The following is a 24,079-nucleotide window of genomic DNA, read 5'->3' as shown; positions in this document are numbered from 1 at the left end:
TATATGTGTGTTATCTGTGTGCACCAAAGGTCTCAGAGTAATGCAATTTCAATCCTCTATGTATGTAGTTTACATGTGGCAGAATTAACAATAAAGCAGACTGGCTCATTTAAATTAGTTGATTTGTCCTGAAAAGCAGTAAACTTGCTCTGTGCACGTAAATTGTTACACAGTAGATGTCACTTTACAAGCTTATTGGCAAAAAAATCCTGCCAATTCAGGTCCTGATTTGTATGGCTTAATAAAATTAATAAATATTTTCTAATTATAATTGCTTTATAAATTATAAAATGCCTGATTGGTATTTATGAAACTATGTTACGCGTATGCAGTAACCGCTTTTAAAAGCAATTGCATTTTATAACTGCTTCGAGGGTCTTAGTACTGTAATTTAACACACTGAGGGCATCTAGTGGATTGAAACAGCACTGCAGTTTCCGCCTTTTATATTTAGAAGAATTTCAGCAAATGCGCGTTCCCGCGACTGGGGTGCTTTTCTCGGCACAACACCGGTAAACATTTGACTATGGTGGCTGGTGCCTCTATGTTAACGTTCCGGACAATAGAATCACCGATCACTAGGGCACTTTCAGCAGGTTTCTCAGTCGGTGCGTCACTGAGCGGGGCAAACCTGTTCGAGACTTTAATCGGAACGGTTGAGTGATGTTTTGTCCTGCGACTATGCCGTCTCACCGTTACAAAGCTTCCCTGCTGCAGGGGATTTTCAACCGGAACCGAGCTGTGTGCGTTAACATTGCTCGCATCCGAAGTGTTTTCTACGGTCCTTACACTCTTACTATCCTCAAATAAAGATGGGATGCGAGACTCTAATTGTAAGATCTTCTCCGTCAGCCTAACTACTTCCCTGCATTTATCACATGTAAAACCCTCGCCGCTGACAGAGAAGGCTAAACTAAACATATGACATGAGGTGCAAGTAACAACAATAGGAATAGAAGCCATAACTCACCGGGTATGAAGTGCAATCCTAACTTAACAAGGTTGCTTGATGAGTCTTAGTATATACGCTTAAAAAGAGAAACAGTTAGCACACAAGACAAATAGGGGGAGATGATATTCCACAATGTAAACAGAAGACAAGCTAACACGCTAATATGCTAGCGGCGTTACGCTTCAATTAATATAGATTTAGAAAATAAAGTGAAAGTAAATAATTCGGCAACGACAATGATAAGTAATTATAGTAAAATACACTAATATTAAGACCAGGAACAAATGTGAATCACTTGACATGTAAGAAAAGTTCTGTTGAAAAGTATTATCAATTGTCATTATGTTCTCGCGCTCTTTCAGTGCATCACGTGACAGTCACGTAGCAACGGACAAACTTGTCACCCGCCGCCTGCGCAGAGAGACAAGAAGCGGAAGACATGTAGTGTTCTGTCATTACGTGATAAACGTGGCCGAGCAGGAGAGTCTCAACCCTGTGATAGAGACCGATGTCTCTATCACGTCATGCTCCGAGATGGAGAGCGCTCCATCCCGCACGACCACGCATTAGATATGGAGCCGTCCTCACCTATACTTCCAAATGACAGTATTTCAAACGGTGGTAAACACAGACAAATTTCATTAAAGTTTCATGATGAGATTTACGAGTCAGAAAATGGTTTATTATACACATTATATGTATTATATGTATAAATGAGTAATAAAAACATGGCAAAATGGAAGACAGACCATGCAAAGTGCTACCTCGTTGATTATTCAAAACAACAGCCAATGGCAAGTCTCCACAGTCAGCCCAAGCAATAACTGGAGAAAAAATAGGCTTGTTCGACTTCATTCGGCGACGCAAGAATCTGCAGCCGCCTGAAAACAGCGATGCAGTCTGTTTAGACACTTTGTCCGACTTTGATCGCTGCAGCAGCCGTTTTACGATCACACGTGCCAACAAAGTATCGCGAGAGTAAACGAGACCAGCCGCTCAGGTCAGGCAAAGACTGTGAAGGAGGGTGGAGAAGGGGAAAGAAGAAATAAAAGAAAGGGATGATTTTATTCATGACTTTGTCCACCAGCAGTAAAGTTTTTTTTCTTTGCGTTTCATAAATTATCGTAAGAACATTGTTTTCTTTCTAACTATGCATTTCAATGGGAGTAAAGATGATCATAACGTTACTGGTGTCAATCCCACGGTTGGCAGAATTTAAAGTTGTCACTTTACGTTGTTACTGTTTTACGCATTACATTAACATTATTTGTGTTATTCCTTATTACGATTTTAATTTCAGGTCCATGAATGTCCTATGTGTGTGACCAATACGATCTTGAATGTTGAAATTTGAAATGAACATTGTGTTAAAAATATATATTACAGATTCTAGACATTTGTACAGGTCTTTTTACAGTTTTAGAGTTTGGGCACTTTTAAGACTATTCCTATTAGTAACAACTAATGTCCCTCATAGCCAATCTTTTATCAATTCCTGGATTCATTCACTCTTCTTTTAGTCAATCCATTTATTTTTGAAAGCTTAAAACAAATAATAGTACCTAGTAGCTGGAATCTGCTTTCAGAAGACATCAGATGCGCTCCAACAGTAGCCACTTTTAAATCCAGATTAAAAACACATTTGTTTAGCAGTGCATTTTCAACCTGACCACTGTGCTGGTTCACACCTACTGCACTTTTATTTCTATCTTTTGTTTCTCTCTTTTTTAATGCACATTTCGAATCCATTTCATTTCCTTTTTATTATCATTTACATCCTTAAGTTGTATTTGTAATGTTAAATCATTGACTTTTTAAAGATGTCTTATGCATTATGGGTTCTATGTGTGATGTATCACCTGTGTATGAAGTGTGACATATAAATGAACTTGCCTTGCCTCTAACTTTTGACTATACAACAGCAAGTGTACTGGAGCAAATCAAAACAAAACAAAGAAGAGAGAGAGAAGCATTTATGTCCAAACTTTTATTTTCAATCACTCATAGCCAAACTTTCTTTAATTCCTTGATTCACTCATCCCTCTTTTCTGTCTACAAAATGTCACAGGTCGGAGTGGGTCAAGCCAGACTACACCCACCCCTAGACCAGAATCACCCTGAGGAGCGTGTCAAAGGAGGAGGCAGGAGACAGGAATAAAAGAATCACAAGCTTTATTTTATATTTAAAAGTAATTTGAAAACCCTAATCTAAAATCCTCTTCCTTCCTCTTCCTAGGAATCCAAAGCAAGCCTTGTCGGGCAACGGTGTCAGACTCACGGTAGTGAGTAATGGACGGTGGGTGTCCTAGGTAGGTATGTGGATCGGGGCTCACTTCCTTCTGGCACTGACGCCGGGCTCACAGTGGTGAGTAAGAAACAGGTGGGTGTCCCAAGGGAACAGGTGAGTCGGAGCTTACTCCCTTCTGGCGCTGACGCCGGACTCAGTGGCGAATAGTGGACGGGTACTTCACACTACACCGATGGGTTTCAGAGCTGCAACAAACTCAGGTCACAAGCTGAGCGGGGCTTTCGCTGTAACAGACAGAATCAAAGCTTCAGACAGCAGTGAACAGACCTCACGGGTGTGGCAGGGGACAGATACTTCACGCTGTGCAGATGGGCGTCAGAGCCACAACAGTAACAAGGTAGCAGTATTTAACTGTTCAACAGTCTATGCAACATCCAGCTGAAATACCTTCTTCCTTTCTGACCAGGACAGAGGCTTTCGGCGGGGACATGTGGAGACCACCAGGCGGAGAGGACACTTTGAGCGGAACACTCCACTTCAGCTATTCACTGGAACGATACAGCCGGGTTTAACTGTTCAACAGCATGTAAAACCTTCAGAATTGACAGAGCCGGGTTGCCTTGAAGTAATAAATCGGGCGCTTTGTGGTATCAAAAAGCCCTTCCCTGGAGACAGCGGATGAAAGACTGGGAGGAGAGTGCACAGCAGACTACTATTACTTCTCCACACAATAAACCTCACTCCATAACACAAACCGTGTGAATCGTCACTTCAGGCACAGCATCTCACTCGCACACCGTGCATTCGGGCCAGCACTCACCCCTCCGGTCCTTCTCCCACAATATCAAATCTCGTCCGTGCAAGGGTTCAATTTCTCTCCAGAGAAAAGCGGGTGCAGATATCGTCACATTCAGCAAAGGGGAGGACAGAAGTTAGAGTCAGATCAACAATCCACTCGGTGTACTAATTCACTCGTGCCACACACTATCCGAACTCTCAATACCACTTCAGTGTTTAGTGCATATAAACAACGGATCAAATACTCATCACTGGCGTCTTTCCCACTGCTGACGATATTCCTTGAATTTTCCCTGATAATCCTTCACTCTCTCCCAGTCCAGGCGACGAATTCCACTCTCTTTCACTGCCCTTGGGTCCAACAAGCCACACTCTTCTTCCTTCACGATAACTCTTCAGCTGTAATACTCCACACACATTTCCCGATGGGAGAGACCACTCCAGATCAACGGAGAAGGAAGCACAGCACAGCACAGCACAGCACAGCACAGCACAGCACAGCACAGCACAGCACAGCACAGCACAGCACAGCACAGCACAGCACAGCACAGCACAGCACAGCACAGCACAGCACAGCACAGCACAGCACAGCACAGCACAGCACAGCACAGCACAGCACAGCACAGCACAGCACAGCACAGCACAGCACAGCACAGCACAGCACAGCACAGCACAGCACAGCACAGCACAGCACAGCACAGCACAGCACAGCACAGCACAGCACAGCACAGCACAGCACAGCACAGCACAGCACAGCACAGCACAGCACAGCACAGCACAGCACAGCACAGCACAGCACAGCACAGCACAGAACAGAACAGAACAGAACAGAACAGAACAGAACAGAACAGAACAGAACACGGCACAACCCGACGCAACACAACCCAGCCTTCACTTCCCCTTGTGTTTTATCCTCTCAAGAATGCTGGCGTGGCCTCAATCAGGCACTCAGAGTGAAGTCCCCACACCTGTTGCCAATCTGCCGGTTAGTTGCCATGGCGACAGACACACACACAGGCCCGGGGACAGTGTTACACTGGGAGTATCCCCGCGGAAACACTTCTCTGGCGAATAGTTCCGGGGGTTATTTGTCACCCTGTGACAAAAACATACATGAATAAAACTGTTATAGATGAATAATCCTCTTTCTTTAAGTTGTTATTAAAGGAATAGTTCACCCCAAAATGATGTTGATGTATTCAAACCTGTATGACTTTCTTTCTTCTTCAGAAGACAAAAGATGTTTTGAAGAACGTCGGTAACAGAAACAGGCAGTTTTTTATTTCCTCCAACCACTGCTCCTTTGGTACAGCCTCTACAGAGGGGCAGTATACAATCCTCTTATCTTCCTCTTCAATTGTGCCTGGCCGACGGTTCTAATGGGCAGGTGGTATTGATGAGCGAACAAAACACATGCAAAGGTGAACATGTATGACAAGTCAAAGAGGAAAAGTAGAGAAAGCTAAATGTTCCTGACCTGCTGCTGTGTGAGGACCAGAGAGAGCTGGTTCCTACGCTTCACAAGATACTCTGCTCTGAGAGCATTTTTTCACCAGAGTTATCCACAGCCTGAAAAAAACAGTGATGAGCAACAATTTGAGGATCGTGAAGTTGGACTAAACACAGACACATATACACTAATCAATATAGTAGGGATGCACCGAATATTCGGCCACCGAAAATGGCCAAAAAGTGCATTTTCGGTATTTGCTCAAAAGACTTTTATGACCGAAACAATACGGCCGAAATGTTGTGATGACGAAAACAGAAACCGCGACCTGCACGTGCTTATCTGAAGCAACATGTCTGCGGTGTGGACGTATTTCAGTATATCTGAGAAAGACCCACGGACAGCAAAAAATGTAATGCGGAAATTTCAAAGACTTTCTCCACGTCGGGTTTAATTTATCACCTGAAATCCAAACATCCCGATCAATACGCTGAATATGAGAGGAACGCGGCACAGAAAAGGAAAACGCCTCCAAGCACGCCCACTCCATCTGTGGAGGACGTTTTTGAAAAGGCAAGGCAGTTTCATGATGATGGTGTCAAGGCAAATGGCATTACACAAAAGATTATGGAATTAATTGGCTTAGATGATCAGCCATTCTCTGTCGTAGAAGATGTGGGATTTCGTAGGCTGATCGAGCACATTGAGCCCCGTTATGTCATGCCGAGCAGACGACATTTCTCAGAGGTGTGTTTACCTGAGCTGTTTAATGTTGTTGCAACTCACGTTCATGAGCATATAGCTGCAGCAGATATTTCAGCAATCAGTTTCACGACAGACATATGGAGCTCAGACGGGGGTGTTGTCTCAACGCAGCGTAAAAGACGCACTGGCTTTAGGCAGAAGAATTGTTGGCCACTTTAAACATTCTCAGCTGGCCTATTCCCGCTTGCAGTCTATGCAAGATCAGTTTGCAACACCAAGCAAAGGGTTCTGGCAAGACGTGAGTACGCAGTGGAACAGCACTTTTTATATATTGCAAAGCCTCTTTGCGCAAAAGCGAGTCTTGGCTGCATATAGCGCAGATCACGAGGTTCCCGCGACATTCACTTCACACCAGTGGGTCTTAATAGAGAACATTCTCTCTCTTCTTGCCCACTTTGAGCAGCTGACTAAAGAGATCAGCTCATCTGATGCACATGTTTCGGACGTTATTCCTTTAATCGCAGCACTAAAGCGTCTCCTAAACAAAGAGGTTGAGACGGACCACGGAGTGAAAACAATGAAAAGAACACTCTTAGAGTTTGTCAGCACACGTTTCACTGAGATCTATTCGGATCCTCTGCGACTGTACTTGATCCACGTTATAAAGAACATTGTTTGGATGCGGAAATAAAGCAGCTATGAAAATGGCTTCACCGGTCTGGCAATTCTACAAGGTGTGTGAAATAGACAATGCATTATCAATCTGATACGTGTGTACTATGCGAATTCCACGATGCGGGAAGCACCCAAAACATTTTTACACCAAAAACCTCTTTAGACATTTGAGGGTTAGTCACGTAAAGCAGTGCGACTAGTTTTCAAAGTTAGCCTCGCGCAGAGTCAGCGGGCAGTTCAGCAGCTCGAGCGCATCACGTCAACCAAAGATTCATTTTTTTCTACCAGTGATAGAAAAATCTGAAGGGAATCTGTCATTTTGACGGACTACAATAAAGGCGATTTTTTAATTCCCCTTTTCATCATTTCGTGTCATTAGAACGTGGACGTGTGTTTCCTATTCATGAGCTAACTCTCAAATGCCTGCTCAGTTTTGCTAAACGCGCATGTGGTCAACAGAGACTCGAGCTGTATATGCATCCATCAGTCCCCGCATACACACAGGCGCGCTGTGGTGCCGTTTTTACAGAGTTTTTACCTCATAAAATAATGTCTTTTTGTATAAATAATAGCTTTTAGTAAGTGGAAAAATGTCTCTCACTGCGTTTTCTCTGTTCACTGAAGCAGCACATATATGTGAACCGGGACAACAAAAGAAGTCTTCTGGGAAATTTTTTCGAAATTAAGATTTTTACATCATTTGAAAGCTGGATAATTATGCTTTCAATTGATGTATAAATTGTCATGATATGATCATATCTGGTGGAGATATACCCGTTTACAACTCTGGAATGCGAGGGTGCAAAATATTGAGAAAATTGCCTTTGAAGTTGTTATTAAAAGGCCCTGTTAATGGCCATCCACTCATAAAAATAAAGTTTTGATATATTTAGCATATTGAAATTTACAAAATATCTTCATGGAACATGATCTTTACTTAATATCCTAATGATTTTTGGAATAAAAGAAAATTCGATCATTTTGACCCTTACAATGTATTTTTGACTTTAACTAAAAATATTCCCGTGCTACTTAAGACTGTTTTCGTGATCCAGGGTCACATATGACCAAACCACAGCTTTCTTGTTAGTAAAAAAACACCTTTTACAGGCACCTGTCATTGAATGGACATAAGAACATAAACATTTGCTTGTAATTAGATTGTTATTTTATGTCCGACAACTGAAACATTGAATAATAAATGAAAAGTCTAAGTCTAGCACAACCTCTCCTCAGCTGTCAGTAACAGAGACATTTTTAAAAGCATCAACCCTACTGCAAGGACAGTAAGATTATGAATATCAGATTATCAGATAAAATAATGTAATAAATTTGCATTGATCACGGCCACTTTACATTGTGGAAGACAAAGGGTTTCTGGGACTCATGTCACATGCTGCTATGTTTTATGGAAATATGTGGTAACACTTTCCTTGAAGCATGTATGTTTAATGCATTATAAAAGTAGTTTTCAAGCATTGTAATGCACATTTTAATGCAATGTAATGTCTAATAGATAATTGTTATTACAGTTAATACATTATAACACTAAGCCAGTCATTGTAACAGGACATATATTAAATTGCTTATAATTATTTTCAACTACATATAATGCATTACAACACACATTATGAAAATTTATAATCAGTGTTACCAAATATGTTACTAATATTCATTTGATAATTCTTGACACTTTCTCTTCTGGTACTGAGAAAGCTTCAAATAGCTCCTATAATCGGTGATCGGTATCGGCCGATACAGCTTTCAGTGATCGAGGATCGGTGATCGGCTCAAAAAATCCTGATCGGAGCACCTCTAGTCAATAGCTGTGCTTTCTTCAGGATCAAGTACAGCTACGACCGCAGCTGCACCTAACGATTCAGTGTATATAATATGTTATTTACATACCGCAGACTCATAAGTAGACGCCGAGGTGCATGACTGTGGCATGGAGTCAACAGCCAATGTGGTGGAGGCAGCAGCTAGGGAGGAGAGAGACTCAGAGGAGGACAGAAAGCAGGAGGAAACAGAGAAGCTTGGTTCATCTGAGAGACTCGATAGAGTAACATCCAAGGTTTGGTCTTCATCGAAGCCCTCGTCTTCTTCGTACCTTCCTTCATCCACATCCTCAAGCATGTTCTCGGTCTTCTCCGAGTCGGGATCCACCACGAGGGGCTGTCCAGTCAGACTCAGGAGAACAAAAAGAAACACACACATACATGACTAATGATATTCAAACCATAACACATAGATCAAATTGCAATTCAACTTCTGTGTTTACGATTACAATAATTGTAAACACATCCATATCCCCAGTGAGAAGGGACTCTGGCTTGCTGGTCACTCGCCCGATCCTGATTCCACCTGTTCAAGCCTTCCAGGAGGTAGAGCTGGAAATTCAGAGCATTTGCACTTGTTCCTATGGAGAAAAAATATACCAATTGGAAAGGACATGATTTTCTATCTGAATAATAAATACATCATTAAAAACGAAATGTATCTAACGTTATGCGAGATACCAACCTGGAATGAACCTGTTCAAGTGGTAGTGGAAAGACTCCAGGGATGCGGACCCTCAGCGATACCTGGTCAGGATGATCCCCGCTTTTGAGGTGGTGCCGACTTTAGTGTAGAGCGGCATTCCTGGAATGTCCTGAATGCACCTGACATGCCGTTTCTGCACACGCCAGATGTGCTCCATGCGCACCTCATCCAGCAGTGGCACACCCATAAGGTCTCTCCCGTTTGCCCCACCCAGCTCCTGCAGCAGCTTCTCGATGGGGTGTATTGTGGCCTTCTCATTGCGTGTCCTCCTGCAGCAGTAAAGGCTGAGCTCTTTCTTACCCATGCTCCTGTCCACCAGGAGGTCAGTGATAGCTGGCACACCCTCCTGCATCAGTTGTCGTCTTTTTGCCTGCCACAACAGGCTGAGGTCTCCTCCATCCCCATCAAAGATGAAGGCGGACAGTATTTCCATGAAGGTGGGGTTGACGGGATGGGTGTCGGTGGTGCAGCCCACCTCCTTATAAAGTGCCAGATGTCCAGCCGTATGAGGAGGTCTGGCCACTTCCCAAACCTAGACTGCAGCTTGCTGGTTTCCCCCTCACTCACGCAGCAGCCACAATCCACATACAGCAGGACTGGGGGAGGAACGGCTGCCTGGCGGTACCCCTCCATGACACCAGCAACCATCCAGTCCAGTCCTGGCCCCTCCTGCACCGACAGGACACTGGTCAGGATCAGTCTGACCTCGTTGCCAATGGAGGTTACCCAGAGTACTGTCCCCAGTCCATGAGCAGCCAGCTTCCTTGTGATCTGATATTTACAAATGTAACAACTAGTGGTGGGCATAGATTAATTTTTTTAATCTAGATTAAAATGGCTCATTTGAATTCTGCCGAAGGCATTCAGAATATGTGTGATACCCAAATAATGACTAAAAGTAAGTCTTTGAGAACGGGTTTCTCAAGCCAGGTGGCGCATTAGACCAGGGGCTCATCTCTTGTTTCCAAAATGCATCACAAACTGCTTGAGAAAGCTGTTCTACTATGATAATTGGTGATGAAAATTAAATTATGTTCAATAAGATGAACTTGTGTTTACTTCCGCAATAAGCTAAGGGATGATATGCGTTTAGGTGGTACATGAGACTGGAAGAGCTCCTACAGTTCATTTACATTTAGTCATTTAGCAGACGCTTTTATCCAAAGCGACTTACAAAGAGTGAGGGAGCAACAAGCGATATGTCATACAGGAGCCATAATACATTAGATCTCAATACAAAGTTACTGGTTTCAACTAAAGCTAGACCACTACCTGTTGAGAGAAAGTTTTTTTTTAAACCAATTCCGCATTGCACAAGGTGCAAACAACCTTAGTCTTGTCGATGTTTCTATTGGGAAGCTTCTTAAAAATTAATATTCCCTGAATCAAACCCGGCGGCTTCATAGCTGCATCCATGTTAGCACGTCACGTTTGATGCGGTAATTTCACAGTAACGTTATGTTGTGTTCAGACCAAACGCGAATGGCGCGTCAAGCGGCAGTGATTTATATGTTAATGCAAAGAGCCAATAGACCTACTTGCTGCGCGAATCGCGCGAATGAAGCCCTGGTTATGAGATGATGAGGTGGCGCGAATCACGCGAGTTGAAAATCTCGTTCTCGCCCCCTACAGTGCAAGTAAGCTAGGTATACATCCGCGCTAAAATATCAAGGTGAAAGTCATCATAGCTTGCGTAGTATAGACCCAGCTCCCAACCCAACTTTGAGAATAGATTAACGGCGACATTTTTTTTATCATTTATAAATGTCTCACTGAAAACGGCCCACCACTAGTAACAACATATTCATGATGTAATGTTACCGCTGACAACAATATTAACGTTTATCCGCAAGACCTTACCAGCCATTTCAACAGTAATACATTGGCAACACTATTGCCTTCCAGTTACTGTAGGTCTTTACAGTAAACTACTGCAATGACTGTTTGAAGATACATCATTAAATGATCTTTTAACTCACTTAAGTCACACGGTCTTAGATGAACCTCAACTGTGAGTAACAGATGAACACATAAATCTGTCAAGATCTCACCAGAGGAGAATAACATACAAGCGCCATTAACATTTTCACTTATTACAGACACCACTTTCACTTTATTTCTGTCATACTTCTACAAAAGCTCTTATTGAGATTTAACAGAGGTTAAACTCTAGTGCGTAATGGTTTCATTAAGATTTTCACTTTTGAGTCGCTCCAAATCTGTATGAATGTATTTGTTGTGATGAACACAGTGAAAGATATTTGGAAGAATGCTTACTGTATAACCAGACAGATTTAGCCTCCGATTGACTCCCATAATATGAAAATACAATAGTAGTCATAAGTGACAGAACTGTTTGCTGTCCTACATTCTTCAAAATGTCGTCTTCTTTGGAAAATACATGTTTTTCTATGGTAGTCAATGGGTGTTGAGATCTGTTTTCTTATAAGCATTCTTCCAAATATCTTTCTCTGTATTCATCAGAACAAAGAAATGTATGCAGACTCTTGAAGGTGAGCAAATGAACACAGAATTTCCATTGTTGGTTGAAGTATCCATGCTGGTGATCAGTGTGTGCTTTGGTTTGACTCTTGAACCTTGACCGTCTTTTGAATTGCTATTTGATTCATATTTTTCAGTAACTGCATTAGTGTTTTGTAACGTACACTTATTCAATCATATTGAAAAGCTGTTCAATTTATAAATGTTTGCCTCATAGCTGAAACTGCATCTGATTTAAATCATAATTTAACATTTATGGTTCCAGCTGATGGAAAGCTCTCTGTAATATGAGTTATTGGCCATTGAGGCACACTTATACACTCGACCAACAAACCTCATTAATGGTGGAAAACAATCATGGATAAGTTTTGAACTATGCGCACAGCAAGCATTGCAGCATGAAGCGGTTTAGTTGATTGTCACCATTGTCGAGATTCAAGTGTGGATTGCTGATGTCTCGGTGTATACTGCTAGTGCAATAGTTGAATTTTTGTGTATTTATCAGATCAGCACTTTTTGTAAACGACTAAAGCTGAAGCACATCGTTCATTTGAGACACACCACTTCGCAACAATCTTCCACCATAAAGTAACATTGTTTAGAACACACGTTCAGGAAGAATTCACATTAATAATACGATTCAACAGCTCAACTAAAACAAACACTAATAATGACTAACAACAATTCAACGTTTAAACCTCAATAAGAGCTACAATAACTAGCTGGCAACAGTGTTAGAAACGACTGGTAGGGTCTTACAGTGTGTTAGTATTTGAGAACATCTTGGTGTATAACATAGTCTGACTGTTTATTACCTGCTTGGTGGAATCCATCTTTAAGATATTACCAAAGATGACTGTGATGCTGGCCTTCATTTGATCAATTTAGGAGAGGATGTTCCTGCCATACACAGACAGCAGCCTCTCCTTCCACAGGTGATATACACCTAATATACTAATATACACAACAGCCTGTATAATACATTGGTGTTGTTATACTCACAGAGGATGAACCAGGACTGTGGCTCCTCAAAGAGGATGGAGAGAGGGTGGCGGTCCTCACAGATGAAGGAGATGGGGTGGGGAGCCTCAAAGAGGATGAAGAAGGAGAGGGCTTCCGATCTACTAAATTGGGCTTCAGTGAAGCCAACTGGGAGCCGCCAAAGTGTGACTTTGTGAATTGTAAAGAAAAAGAAAATGAATGTCATTATGCAACATGATGTGAGTTACATACAACATTTGAGTGTATAGCCTACTGTGTGTGTGTGTGTGTGTGTGTGTGTGTGTACTTGTTTAACTCTCCTGTTATGTGCAAATTTGAGTAAAGATTTAATGTTTTTAATTGACCCCAACAATTTCAATGTATGATTAAGTTCTCAAATTGTAATTGTTATTTGCTTTTTAAGTCACAAAGTTTGTGTGTTTGATTTGATTCTCTAAATGTTGATTTTCAAAATTCTTTTAGAAAAAATGCCTCACAAAAGGCATGAGAAAAATATATGAAAATAACTGGAAACGTTATACATGATTTTCATACATTTATGGTATGACCATATAAATTAAAAGTCTAACCTTACCACTTCTTAGAGTCAATGATTAAAAATACAATCATGATTATTTTGATAAGATGTCAAAGAGGATCGTCTATACCTGTGAAGGACAATGTCTTCATTTAAATTATTATGAAAAAAGGTTTACAAATCTAGTGTTTTGCACGTTCCTATGATGGGTAGGTTTATGTCATGGGTTTGTCATAGAAAATATCATTCAAGTGATAGTTCACCCAAAAATGAAAATTGTGTCATCATTTACTCACCCTCTTGTCATTTCAAACCTGTATGACTTTCTTTCTTCTGCAGAAGATATTTTGAAGAAAGTTGATAACCGAACAGCGCTGGCACCCATTCCTACAAAACCACAATGGAGGTAAATAGGTGCTGTCGATGTTTGATTAACAACATTCTTCAAAATATCTTAATTTGTGTTCTGCAGAGAAAAGAAGGTCAAAAAGGTTTGAAATGACAAGGCGCTAAGTAAATGATGACCAAATTCACTTTAACCTGATATACAATCAATTTAAATTCTATGTAATGTCCTCACTAATACAAAATCAAACAATGTGTGTAAGTGTGTGTGTGTGTGTCTGACTGATCAGTTTGCCAAAGTATGCTAGAATCATTTTGAACTTGGCGGGCTGTATATCCTATCGAACAAACACTAAACACATTAACTAGAGAGAATATATTCACCATTGACAAAGTTGGAGGAGGCCTCAGGAATGATCGTGGGGCAGGAGCCGTTTCTGAAGACCCAGACTGTGGAGGTTCAGCAGGAGACTGAGCGGCAGGGGCAGGCTGCTAAAACAACGGCAAAAAGGCTTTAGATATAGTGGAACAGCATAACGTCATTTTTTACAGACATGTGATATAACGTTGAATGTCATTTTCAATTAGATCGCCTTAGTGGTGTGGAATCCACAATTGCAGTGCTTAGACTCTCCAAAGAGGCCTGCAAGGGGCATTTATCGATCTGAAAAGATAAGTAACAATATCTATTTATATTGTCTGCACCACAGTAAGGTGACCTGCATACTCGACGCTATGTACATACAGGTCAATTTGCTTTTCCTTCTGATAGAGGTCATGGCATTTCTGCTGCCTTGGGGCTGGTCTATTGCCTCCTCCAGAAGGCCAGACCCCAGAGCTGGCAAACCCCCTCAACCTGGTCATCCATTCGCCATCTCCCATAGCCTTGTGGCTCTTTGGTTTAGTGGTCATCCAAAGAAGTTGATTTTTGCAAGTATTGGATGTATACACTAAGTACTAGTATTCATTTCTTCAACTATACAGAAAAGTTTCATTTCAATCAAAACCTCAAGCTTACTAAATTATGGCATGCCTTGATTTAACCATGTTTTATACATATAAAGGGAAAAACAGTTGAACAAGGGCAAGCACAAATGAAATGTGGTTTTGTTAATCTATCCATAGCTTAACCATGATATATGTGGTGAAACTGTGATTATGTTGTTTCATGATAAAAGGTAATACATCTGCAAAAGAACATGCTTAACAAACGCTTACAGTAGTAAAACCATGGTCAATTTTCGTAAGGTCTACCTATTTTACAACTGTAGTTCTATTCAGTCAAAACGAACTTGAATTGAAATGATTATATTATGAATAATATGTAAGATTATGGGCTAGTTGTTATAACACGAGCACAGTTTATAAACACAAAACCGAAAATACGGTGGATTGAGCGAAATCATCGTCCTTCAATTTGACAACGGGTGTAATCGCAGTGAAGGGAGAAACTCGACAAAACATGACGAATGCATGACTAATTAAGCCTGTCATTAACAGAAGAAGAAAAATGAGCTTTATGACTTACTTTGCTGATTTATCCGCTACCTGCGCTCGTCATCCAATCTCTCAAAGGGTGTGATCGCGCTGAGTGGCCGTGTCCATTCTCATTCCGCGACGCGATTGGCTCCCGTCCCCAGCCTCACAATGCAGAGCGAGCGCCGATGAATATCACGTGGTCTGCTGTAGGTTCAGCTCCCTATGGGAAGCAGGAAGTGTCCGATGTGACGGCTCTTGTCTCGCCAGCAATCGGCTGATCTCGCCAGTCGGTGGCAGGCTAGTGTGGGTCAACTCGAACAAGCCTAATAAGAATAGCACCGGTCAAAAGTGTTTGGACACTTGAGTGAAACGTTTCTCATTATTTCAAAAAACTTCTGATCTGAAGGCGGATGCTTAAATGTCTGAAATGAGTTTAGTAGACAAAGTTGTATGACCAATGGCGCCATCTAGTGCCCATCTCCGCAGCGATACTGAGACGAAGACGTCTTATTTTAAGTTAGCATAAATATATTTGAAAAACATTCAATTAAGGAAGCGGGGAATGTCTGCTGAAGTAATTAAGACAAATCTAGTCCATATATGACAGCTGTGTTTCATGCGTAGCGCAGTAAAAGGCACACAATACTGTTATTTGGTCTTGAAATGTAGCTTTAAGAGTTGTTCATGCGAGAATGTATCTGTTTTTAGTTCAAATATGCGCTCGCTTAATAAAGATTTGAACATTTGCTCAGACGCTTTCGGAGAGCGAGCTCCAGGCGATCATCGGGCGTTCAGTGTGTTGTGTTCTGAAATGGTCAAGAGATGGCGCTGTAGTCCAGATCTTGTGGCCAATAAAAGGGACCGAGTGAGAATGCAATGTGTGTGGCACCTGTTGGTGATTATGTAATGCCTGGCTATGTTGGCTCGCTGATGGCTGAAATAAAAAGCGAAGAATTACAACTTTCGTGTCTTCATGTTTTGGATTATCAGGATTGAAACATAACCCAGTGCTCATGCCCAGCAAAAACATTGACGTTGTGACGTTGGTTTCACATCTATTATTACACTTCTACGTGCCGCTTACAGGGGTTGTTTCTACGGTCGTGCAAAGTCTACGGTGACCGTAGACATTTAGGGTATTTCATTGGTCGAGAGTCTACAGTCACCGTAGACTCTGACCGTAGACTACCAATCGGAATGCCGTCATCGACCGTAGACCACCAATCAGGGCACGGAGAAGATGCGCTGCTCCGATTGGAGACTCTGACTGTAGACTACCAATCAAGTTGTAGTTCGCGAGTGTAGACTACCAATCACAGGCCTCAGATCCTTCAACACATGTTGTCAAAGAAGAGCGCTAGCATCTTATTAACAACTTTATTTTATTATTATTTATTTACAACTTTTTGGTTACATTTCTTTGATGTGCATAATATTAAGAAGATTTCAAGCGAAAGTAAGAAAAAGGTAAGTCAATATCTGTTCATTTTCCACTTCGCGTCACATTTTGATTGATGTTACATACTGGACATTGAATTTGCGATGTTTAGGCGACCAGATTTCTCAAATAAAAATGTAGGATATTCCAAATACTATCACTTTTTGTAGCCCTCCTACTACTACTTGTATTACTTCGAAATAAATCATGTAAAGGTCAGGTTTTTACGTTCTGTAACCAATGTTAACCTGTTGCCAACTTGAACACGCTTTAATAAATCATAACGTTACTTCGGTAGTGCAGGAATATTTAAGTTGAAGACGATTTAAAAAGTATGAATCATGCTTACATGTGAAATTACTGTAAATGAACTTTCAGTCTTCTACAAGACACAAAAGAAGATATTTTGAAGAATGTTGCTAACAGACACTCAGTTGCATTGCTTTTTTGTCCATACAATAGATCACAGTGATTATACCTGTAATTTATCTTTGCACATGAATATTACTAGTGATGATGTGTGTAAGGCTTTACTATGGCTGAAAGGGAACACATTGTTAATTGGCTGGTTATTATCAGTGCATTATTGTCATCTTGAAAATTGTGTTTTTATTTCAGTTCACCTTGATATGGCGAGGCCAGTCATACGTCTTCAAAACCCCACTGCTCCAGAGGGTCGTCAGCAGGCCTTATTGGTGGCAACAAATGAGGCCCGTGACTGCAGAAACAGGAGAATGAGTTTTCCTCTTCCCCCTCCTCAGCTGCTCTGTGATTCCACTGCACTGGCCCATGCTGAAAGAGCACTACGTACTGAAGGGATAAGAACACCATCACGACAGCAGTGTCTGGGGAAGATGGTGCTACCCTTCGGCCAGTATCTTAACGCACCATTTCACTGGCTTGTGTCAAATGATGTGGGCTACATGAAGTAGTAAGCGTCTTCTTTTTAAGGATTAACAGAAATCATAATTTTCAAAAGAATTCAATAGCAAATACTCTCTCAGTCTATTGACAGAAGTATGTGGTTGTTATCGCTGTGTAGGCTACTATCTTTTAAATTATTTTTTAATTGCAGCTTGATCGACAAGCACAGAGAAGAACTCTCTAAAAAAGTTGGAAAGGGGCAAGCACAAAATGATTGGATAAAAGACCACCTGGCAGAGTATGCAGAGAGCTTTCCAGAAGTTTCAATCGCTCTGGAAGCCAACATCCACCGATGTGTTTACGGACAGAAGGGGTTTGAGAGCCATAGCTTCCAGGAGATGTGGGAGCTCTACAGCCAGTATTCTGCACAGAAGGACAGGCCTGGTGATTTTGGTACGAGTCAGAGGGAAACAATACAGAAGGCATACAGCTCTGTTAGCCGCTGGCTAAATACACCTATAACACACATCACCAGTGTGCAGATGAAGAGATTTAGAAAATACATTTATGACAAGAAGACTCAAGTAAGTTATCTGAATCACAAACCATATTCCCGCAACATTGAATGAATGTTTTCAGAACATAAAGCCCACTATTTACTTTATTTGTAATACAGAAGTCAAGCTCTTCAATCAGTGACCCCTTATGGCTGGATGATACCCACTTGTTGGAGGTGATCAAATCTGAGCCAATGGCTTCCACAGCATCATGCGCAGCCTCAGCATCATCTGCAGCCCCAGCAGCCTCAGCATTATCCAAAGCCTCAGCATCATCCACAGCTCCATTCAAAGCCTCAGCATCATCTGCAGCCCCAGCAGCCTCAGCATTATCCAAAGCCTCAGCATCATCCACAGCCTCATCCAAAGCCTCAGCATCATCCAAAGCCTCAGCATCATCCAAAGCCTCAGCATCATCCAAAGCCTCAGCATCATCCAAAGCCCCAGCATCATCCAAAGCCCCAGCATCATCCAAAGCCCCAGCATCATCCGCAGCCCCAGCATCATCCGCAGCCCCAGCATCATCCGCAGCCCCAGCATCATCCACAGCCCCAGCTTCATCTGCAGCCTCAGCTTCATCTGCAGCCTCACCATCATCAGTAGCCTTAGCATTATGCACAGCCACATCCACATCTTCAAAGGAGTCCTCCTCCACACCTTCAAAGAAGTCCACACCTTCATTAAAGAAGTCATCCACAGCCACGGTCCCAGTAGAACCCAGTAGTAACTCCCCTGTGCGTAATATTTACATGCACAAATGTATTATACATAAATTGGAATAGTTGGAGTGATGATACGCGTGTATTGTTATGTAATTATGTTTTCTGTTTTACATGTTTCAGGTCGAGCTGGAGGGCTGGGTGCGACTGTGGGAAAATCCCAATGGCATCCCACCAGCTGATCTTTCCTGGGTGAAGGATGACACAGAGCGAGGACTCTTTGGGCCCATTCAGGTGTACCGTGACAATGCTGGGGTATTGAAGAGGCGGCGAGTACTAAAATCAGACCGCATGTGGTTTTACCCTCCAGAACCTCCAGGCTACATCAGTGGTACTGTGCCAACTCCACATCTCTTCTTTCGGCGTAACGTATTTGTGTGACGGCCTGTTGGAGTTTGGAAATACTCACTGAAGTGTCCTCGAGGAGAAGAATGTGTGGGTCAAAGTATGAACGTGTACCTCTACAAATCAGGCTACCATACCAAGGTATTACATGTTGTTAATTAGATATTTATTATTACAGTTGGAATACAACAATTAAATGAATTGTTATTACGAAAATACACAGATCAAAGAAAACAATATTGCCAGATTTTTTTTTATTGCAGGTTCGTCACGTGTGTGACGTTTCCGGCTGGTACTTTATAATAACAGAGGTCCTGTGCTGCGGACCATGTACAAAAGCAGCCAGGAGTGGTGGCATTTGCAAGGCGGGCAGGTGGTTGGCATGGGATTCTGCCATTCTTTGTCAACTCAGTGAGGCTCACCAAGCCATGTTTCCTGCTATTCTGACAGACAAGTGAGTACACTGGAGAGTGGCGTAAACGCAACTAACGTGCCTGGAATTAATTGCCATACTAAAAATCACACTTTACAGGCGTGGTGTGGACAAAAATGTGGTGCGGCTTTTGAGGGACCGGACCGAAGGGAACACCATGGTTAAAGTGTGGCGACAAATTCAGGAGAATCATGTTGAGGAGTATCTCCACAGGAAAGACCTTTACACCACACTCCTCATGACTCTCCTGAAGCCTGGGGGAATCGTGTCAGCCTTAGGACACACGTTTGAGGCTCCACCTCCTCAAAGAGAGCTTCCCTCGGCTCGCCTGCTTCGCCATGCTTTCCTTCTGGCGGAGGCCAGCAACGTACAGGACTACAGGAACCAGATTCTCTCCACTTTTGGCAAAGTGCTAAAGATGGACTCCACTAAAAAGGTACATCCAGCAGTACACAATATAGTTTAGAATATTTCTTTCATTATTTACTCACCATCACATTTGTCCAAATCTGAATGACTAACTTTCCTCTGTAAAACACAAAGATAGATACAGAAAGAATTACATTTTTGGTGTGTTCACTGTTTTGAAGGCAAGGCAAGCAATTTTAATTATATAGCACATTTCATACACAAGGGCCTCTCAACGTGCTTTACATAAAATGATTCACAAAAAGAAATAAGACGTATCTTTAAAATGCAAATGATTTAAGATCGCAAATACTTTCGATTTTAAGAAACAATAAATCAGCAATAAAATTGATTAAAAATACAAGTGAATACAAGTTTATTTACGTAGCGAGTATCTCGTATCTTGCAGGTGGTGAAGAAGCTGTCTGGGGAGGGTAAAGGCACGGCGGAGTGGTTTACCAGCATAGGCAATGAGCATTCGCAGATTGTCTCATTTGTTCTTACCTGTGAAGAGTCCACTCGGTGTCTGAAGCCAATGTGTCAGGGAGTAATGGACCGCTTCCACCAGGCCAATCAACTTGTGCCCAACATCTTGTACATTGACCGCGGGTGTTGTCGGGCACAAGGCCCGAGCGCTGTGGAGAGCTTATTCCAGACGTGGGTTGAGAATGGTATGGTGGTGCGTTTGGACATCTTCCACTGGATACATCGCTTTGATGCAGCCATTCGTACAGACAGCCACTCCAAGTACGCTGTGTTCAAGTCTGCCCTAGCAGGAGCGGTGCTGGCCTACAACCGCACAGACTTGGAGCTGCTCATCAAAGCTGTTAGAGCGAAGGACCCGACAGTTTTTCACACCGTGGCTGATGAAGACATGATGCGACTTTATGTATCCAGGGAACAGCTGAAGCACCACGTTCGCAGAGTCACACTTGGGGCTCAGGAGACCTTCCGGCTTGTCCAGATAGCCATAGATGAGCTCAAAGGTCCTGCTGGGCTAGACGAGAGTGGAGTCAGCCTCTTCAAATCGGCAGGTAAATCATTTGATGCAAAAATATAAAAGCGCATATACGGTACATGTACACTTTATTATCTATATATTGTTGCACTGCATACTGTGCTGTGAGCGTGTCATGTAAATAAACAGTATATTAATCATGTGCTGCTTACACATGTCTACCATCTCATGAATATCTCATTGAATATTCATTATTATTTTTTACAGAAGCAATAGACGGTGTATGGGAAGGCCAGCAACGACACCTAGAGTGCATTCAGGATCCTCCAGAGATGAGCATGTACAGAGTGGCTCATAGCACCAACATCAACGGGGTGGACCTTCCTTATTTCAAATGTCTCCGTGGAAGCAACAGCCTGGAAGGATTCCACAAAACACTGCCTCACATGATACCAGGTAAAAGTAATACAAATGTGCAAGATGTTGTCAGATATTCTGTCCTTACCTCTTATATGTGATGCCCCCCAATTGTAAATGTGCATTTTGGAGCCTTCAAATTCTTGTCTGATTTTATGAAACATAAATGCTGTGATAGCACTTACTCATGATTGTCATGGACACACCAAGGCTACACACTCATTGATTGTCTGATCACCCAAACAGACTCTCTCAGATCTATCGCTCCTTGTTCCTGGAAAGAAATCTTCAAATGAGTTTGTGAACCGAACGTTTATTAGAACCTTACCAGTTATTAAATGTACTTACCTCTCTTGGATAACCACTGCGCCTGCTCTAATCATTACTGGACTACTCATTACCCAGCTTCTGGTCAGATTATCTGCTCTGCTCTGCCTTTCTCCCTTTCATGCTTTCCTGCTCAATAGTTCTTTATCTGTGCCTGCTGAACTGCATCATACTCACCTGACATACTCACCTGCTGTGCCATCCGTTGATTTTTTTGTAGTGTACTTACTTTATATCCTGCTGCAAATAAACACTGCTTCGAGTCATCCTTAACATGTATGGTCATATCATGATTTTAATGCCTTTTTCTGTCGGTTCAAGGTCCCCACTGTGCTGCACGTCCATATCAAGTTTACCTGATTAGTGGAATCGCTCGGTGGAACTCAGACCGCAGCTCTGATGCTGTGTTTGGTGGGAAAGGCAGAAAACTAAGATCCTACTCTGCACCTCTGATCGAGCGCCTTAACACCCGCTGCCAGCAGCTGTTTGGAGAAACCGTGGAGAAGAATTTCCAAGCCCCTGCTGCTGTGACATCAAATGAGCTGCTTGGTTTGGAGTACCTCTTTAGCCAAAGCACAGGTGAATCTGTTGCCTTCTCCCTCAGTGACCTCTCAAAGGATGGTCCCAGTCCAGAGGAGGAAGTGGTTCAGCCAGACGAGCTTGACCCCAATGAGGATGACGAGGCCTACCAGAGCGACCCAGAGGCAGACCAGGACAGGATGACTACTGACCCGGCCCACATAAACCTTACCATGGAGGAAACCACCACTGCTTACCCTCCGGCCTTTGTGAGTCATTTTCTATTCACTCGAATGAATCAGTAGCATTTTTACAATCTTTTTAGTCTGAGTGTAAACTGAGTTTTTACAAAGCCAATTGATGCAAAAAATTGATCTTAACATGGGATTGTTCTACTTTTCAACAGGAGGATGCCTGTAGCCCCAACCCGCTGCCTGGATTCCACCAGCTGGAAAACTTCTGTTCTCTGCTTGTGGAGATTGGCAAGACTGAGAATAAGCTGAGCCTGATGACAGAGCAAAGGAACAGGCTCGTCGCCGCATGGCACGATGTAATGGAACATGACAAGCAACCACAGAAGTTTCATCAGCTTTACAGAACACACTGGGGTAACACCTTGTATTGCCGCACAAAGAGGGACGATCTTGCTGATGCTGCTGTGATTCAGCGTGTCAAGATGGCCAAGCGGTACGCACCGGCTCAGCAGGACATCAGCGCTCAGCAAAACCGGCTAATGTACACACTGGTCAAACTTCTTTGGCTGGGCTTACCTCAAAAATCCAAAGCAAGCCCAGAAAATACATCCATCCTGAAAGCCTATGAGAGAATTCAGCACTGCATATTGGTGGAGGATCCAGTGCTGAGTAAAGTCGGTATTCCTCTACCAAAAATTAACAACAAGACGGTGAGGGATTTCATCCGTCGTCAAGAGAGGCTCATCAACCTGCAGTCAACAAGAATGCCATCGGCCTCAATATCAAAGATTACTTCTGTCTCCTCAAAAGACTTACCTCCAGCACCACATCAACCGTCGGTTCTCCCTCCACCTGTATATCAACAGATTGTGTATGAACACATTCCCAGCAAGGCAGGGACCAAGGTCTTAAAAGAACGATCAGACATGGTAATGACAGCTCCTAAAACCTCGTCCCGGGTAATGCCAGCCATGTCTACCGTCTTCAGACCTCCACCAAGAAACACTTCATCCACTGCTCCTACACAAGAGATTCCGGCTACGTCCACCAGCACCACACCCTTGACAGTGTCTTCTGGCCCCACTGACACACCACAGAGTATTGACACCCCCTCAGCCTGGTCCAGAGCTACAGTGTACAAAAGGAAAAGCACAGACAATCCTACTCAAGTTGGAGTCAAACTGTCACGTGTACATAACTTGCCTGTTTGTACGCTTTGCCACCAACCCACTCAGGGACACAAAAAATATAAAAAAAAGACTTTTTGTCCTGTGAAAATGATGTCGACCTCCTTAGGATTGGACAACAGAGTGTTCGACAGCTATGAACACTTTACCACAGTTGTGGACTCACTAAAGTGAATTTTGTTTTGCCTTTGTGAGATAGGAATAGCGTTTTTATTTCACGTAACCGCACTTTTTACTCACTATTTTTAATTATATAAAGTTTATGTGTGTATCTGCTGTATCTTTTAACCCATTTTTAAAAGCAACAATATATAGGATATTGTATATATTGCCTTTAATATATTTTTCTATATCACTTAACTATTTTATACTTGATGTAACTGTGATGCTTGTCTTGAATATTGCATTTTATTTCATTCCAGTTATATTTTATCTACCTAACCTTACCTTATATTTCATATTATATTATATTTTGTGTTAAATGTAACCCAACGTT

The 24,079-nt window shown here is 42.3% G+C and overlaps 1 protein-coding gene and 4 long non-coding RNA genes across 6 annotated transcripts; 1 reads left to right on the top strand and 4 right to left on the bottom strand.

Moving 5' to 3' along the window:
* Window positions 1-1,020: 1,020 nt before the first annotated feature.
* On the bottom strand, window positions 1,021-1,949 carry LOC130407461 (uncharacterized). The gene is made up of 2 exons (XR_008904640.1): window positions 1,717-1,949; window positions 1,021-1,540 (listed from the first exon to the last, which is right to left on the bottom strand). It is a non-coding gene; the product is annotated as an uncharacterized LOC130407461 (long non-coding RNA).
* Window positions 1,950-3,107: 1,158 nt separating this feature from the next.
* Window positions 3,108-4,585, bottom strand: LOC130407459 (uncharacterized). Of its 2 annotated transcripts, XR_008904637.1 has the most exons (3): window positions 4,021-4,573; window positions 3,648-3,886; window positions 3,108-3,484 (listed from the first exon to the last, which is right to left on the bottom strand). It is a non-coding gene; the product is annotated as an uncharacterized LOC130407459 (long non-coding RNA). The 2 variants fall into 2 exon arrangements; XR_008904638.1 differs by having other exon boundaries at window positions 3,648-4,585.
* Window positions 4,586-4,698: 113 nt separating this feature from the next.
* LOC130407458 (uncharacterized) lies at window positions 4,699-9,101 on the bottom strand. Its single transcript, XR_008904636.1, has 3 exons — window positions 8,737-9,101; window positions 5,476-5,567; window positions 4,699-5,374 (listed from the first exon to the last, which is right to left on the bottom strand). It is a non-coding gene; the product is annotated as an uncharacterized LOC130407458 (long non-coding RNA).
* A 1,048-nt stretch (window positions 9,102-10,149) lies between these two features.
* On the bottom strand, window positions 10,150-16,096 carry LOC130407460 (uncharacterized). The gene is made up of 4 exons (XR_008904639.1): window positions 15,267-16,096; window positions 14,123-14,230; window positions 12,877-13,044; window positions 10,150-12,800 (listed from the first exon to the last, which is right to left on the bottom strand). It is a non-coding gene; the product is annotated as an uncharacterized LOC130407460 (long non-coding RNA).
* Window positions 16,097-19,097: 3,001 nt separating this feature from the next.
* On the top strand, window positions 19,098-24,079 carry si:ch211-243p7.3 (uncharacterized). Its single transcript, XM_056730304.1, has 7 exons — window positions 19,098-19,281; window positions 19,404-19,594; window positions 19,673-20,009; window positions 20,391-21,015; window positions 21,207-21,395; window positions 22,005-22,471; window positions 22,609-24,079. The coding sequence occupies exons 1-7, from the start codon at window positions 19,243-19,245 to the stop codon at window positions 23,755-23,757; spliced, it is 2,997 nt and encodes a 998-aa protein (XP_056586282.1). The 5' UTR covers window positions 19,098-19,242; the 3' UTR covers window positions 23,758-24,079.

The sequence above is a fragment of the Triplophysa dalaica genome, chromosome 19, assembly GCF_015846415.1.
Source record: "Triplophysa dalaica isolate WHDGS20190420 chromosome 19, ASM1584641v1, whole genome shotgun sequence".
Lineage (NCBI taxonomy): Eukaryota > Metazoa > Chordata > Actinopteri > Cypriniformes > Nemacheilidae > Triplophysa > Triplophysa dalaica.
The sequence above is the reverse complement of the archived record's forward strand: the minus strand, read 5'-3'. Positions and strand labels throughout refer to the sequence as shown.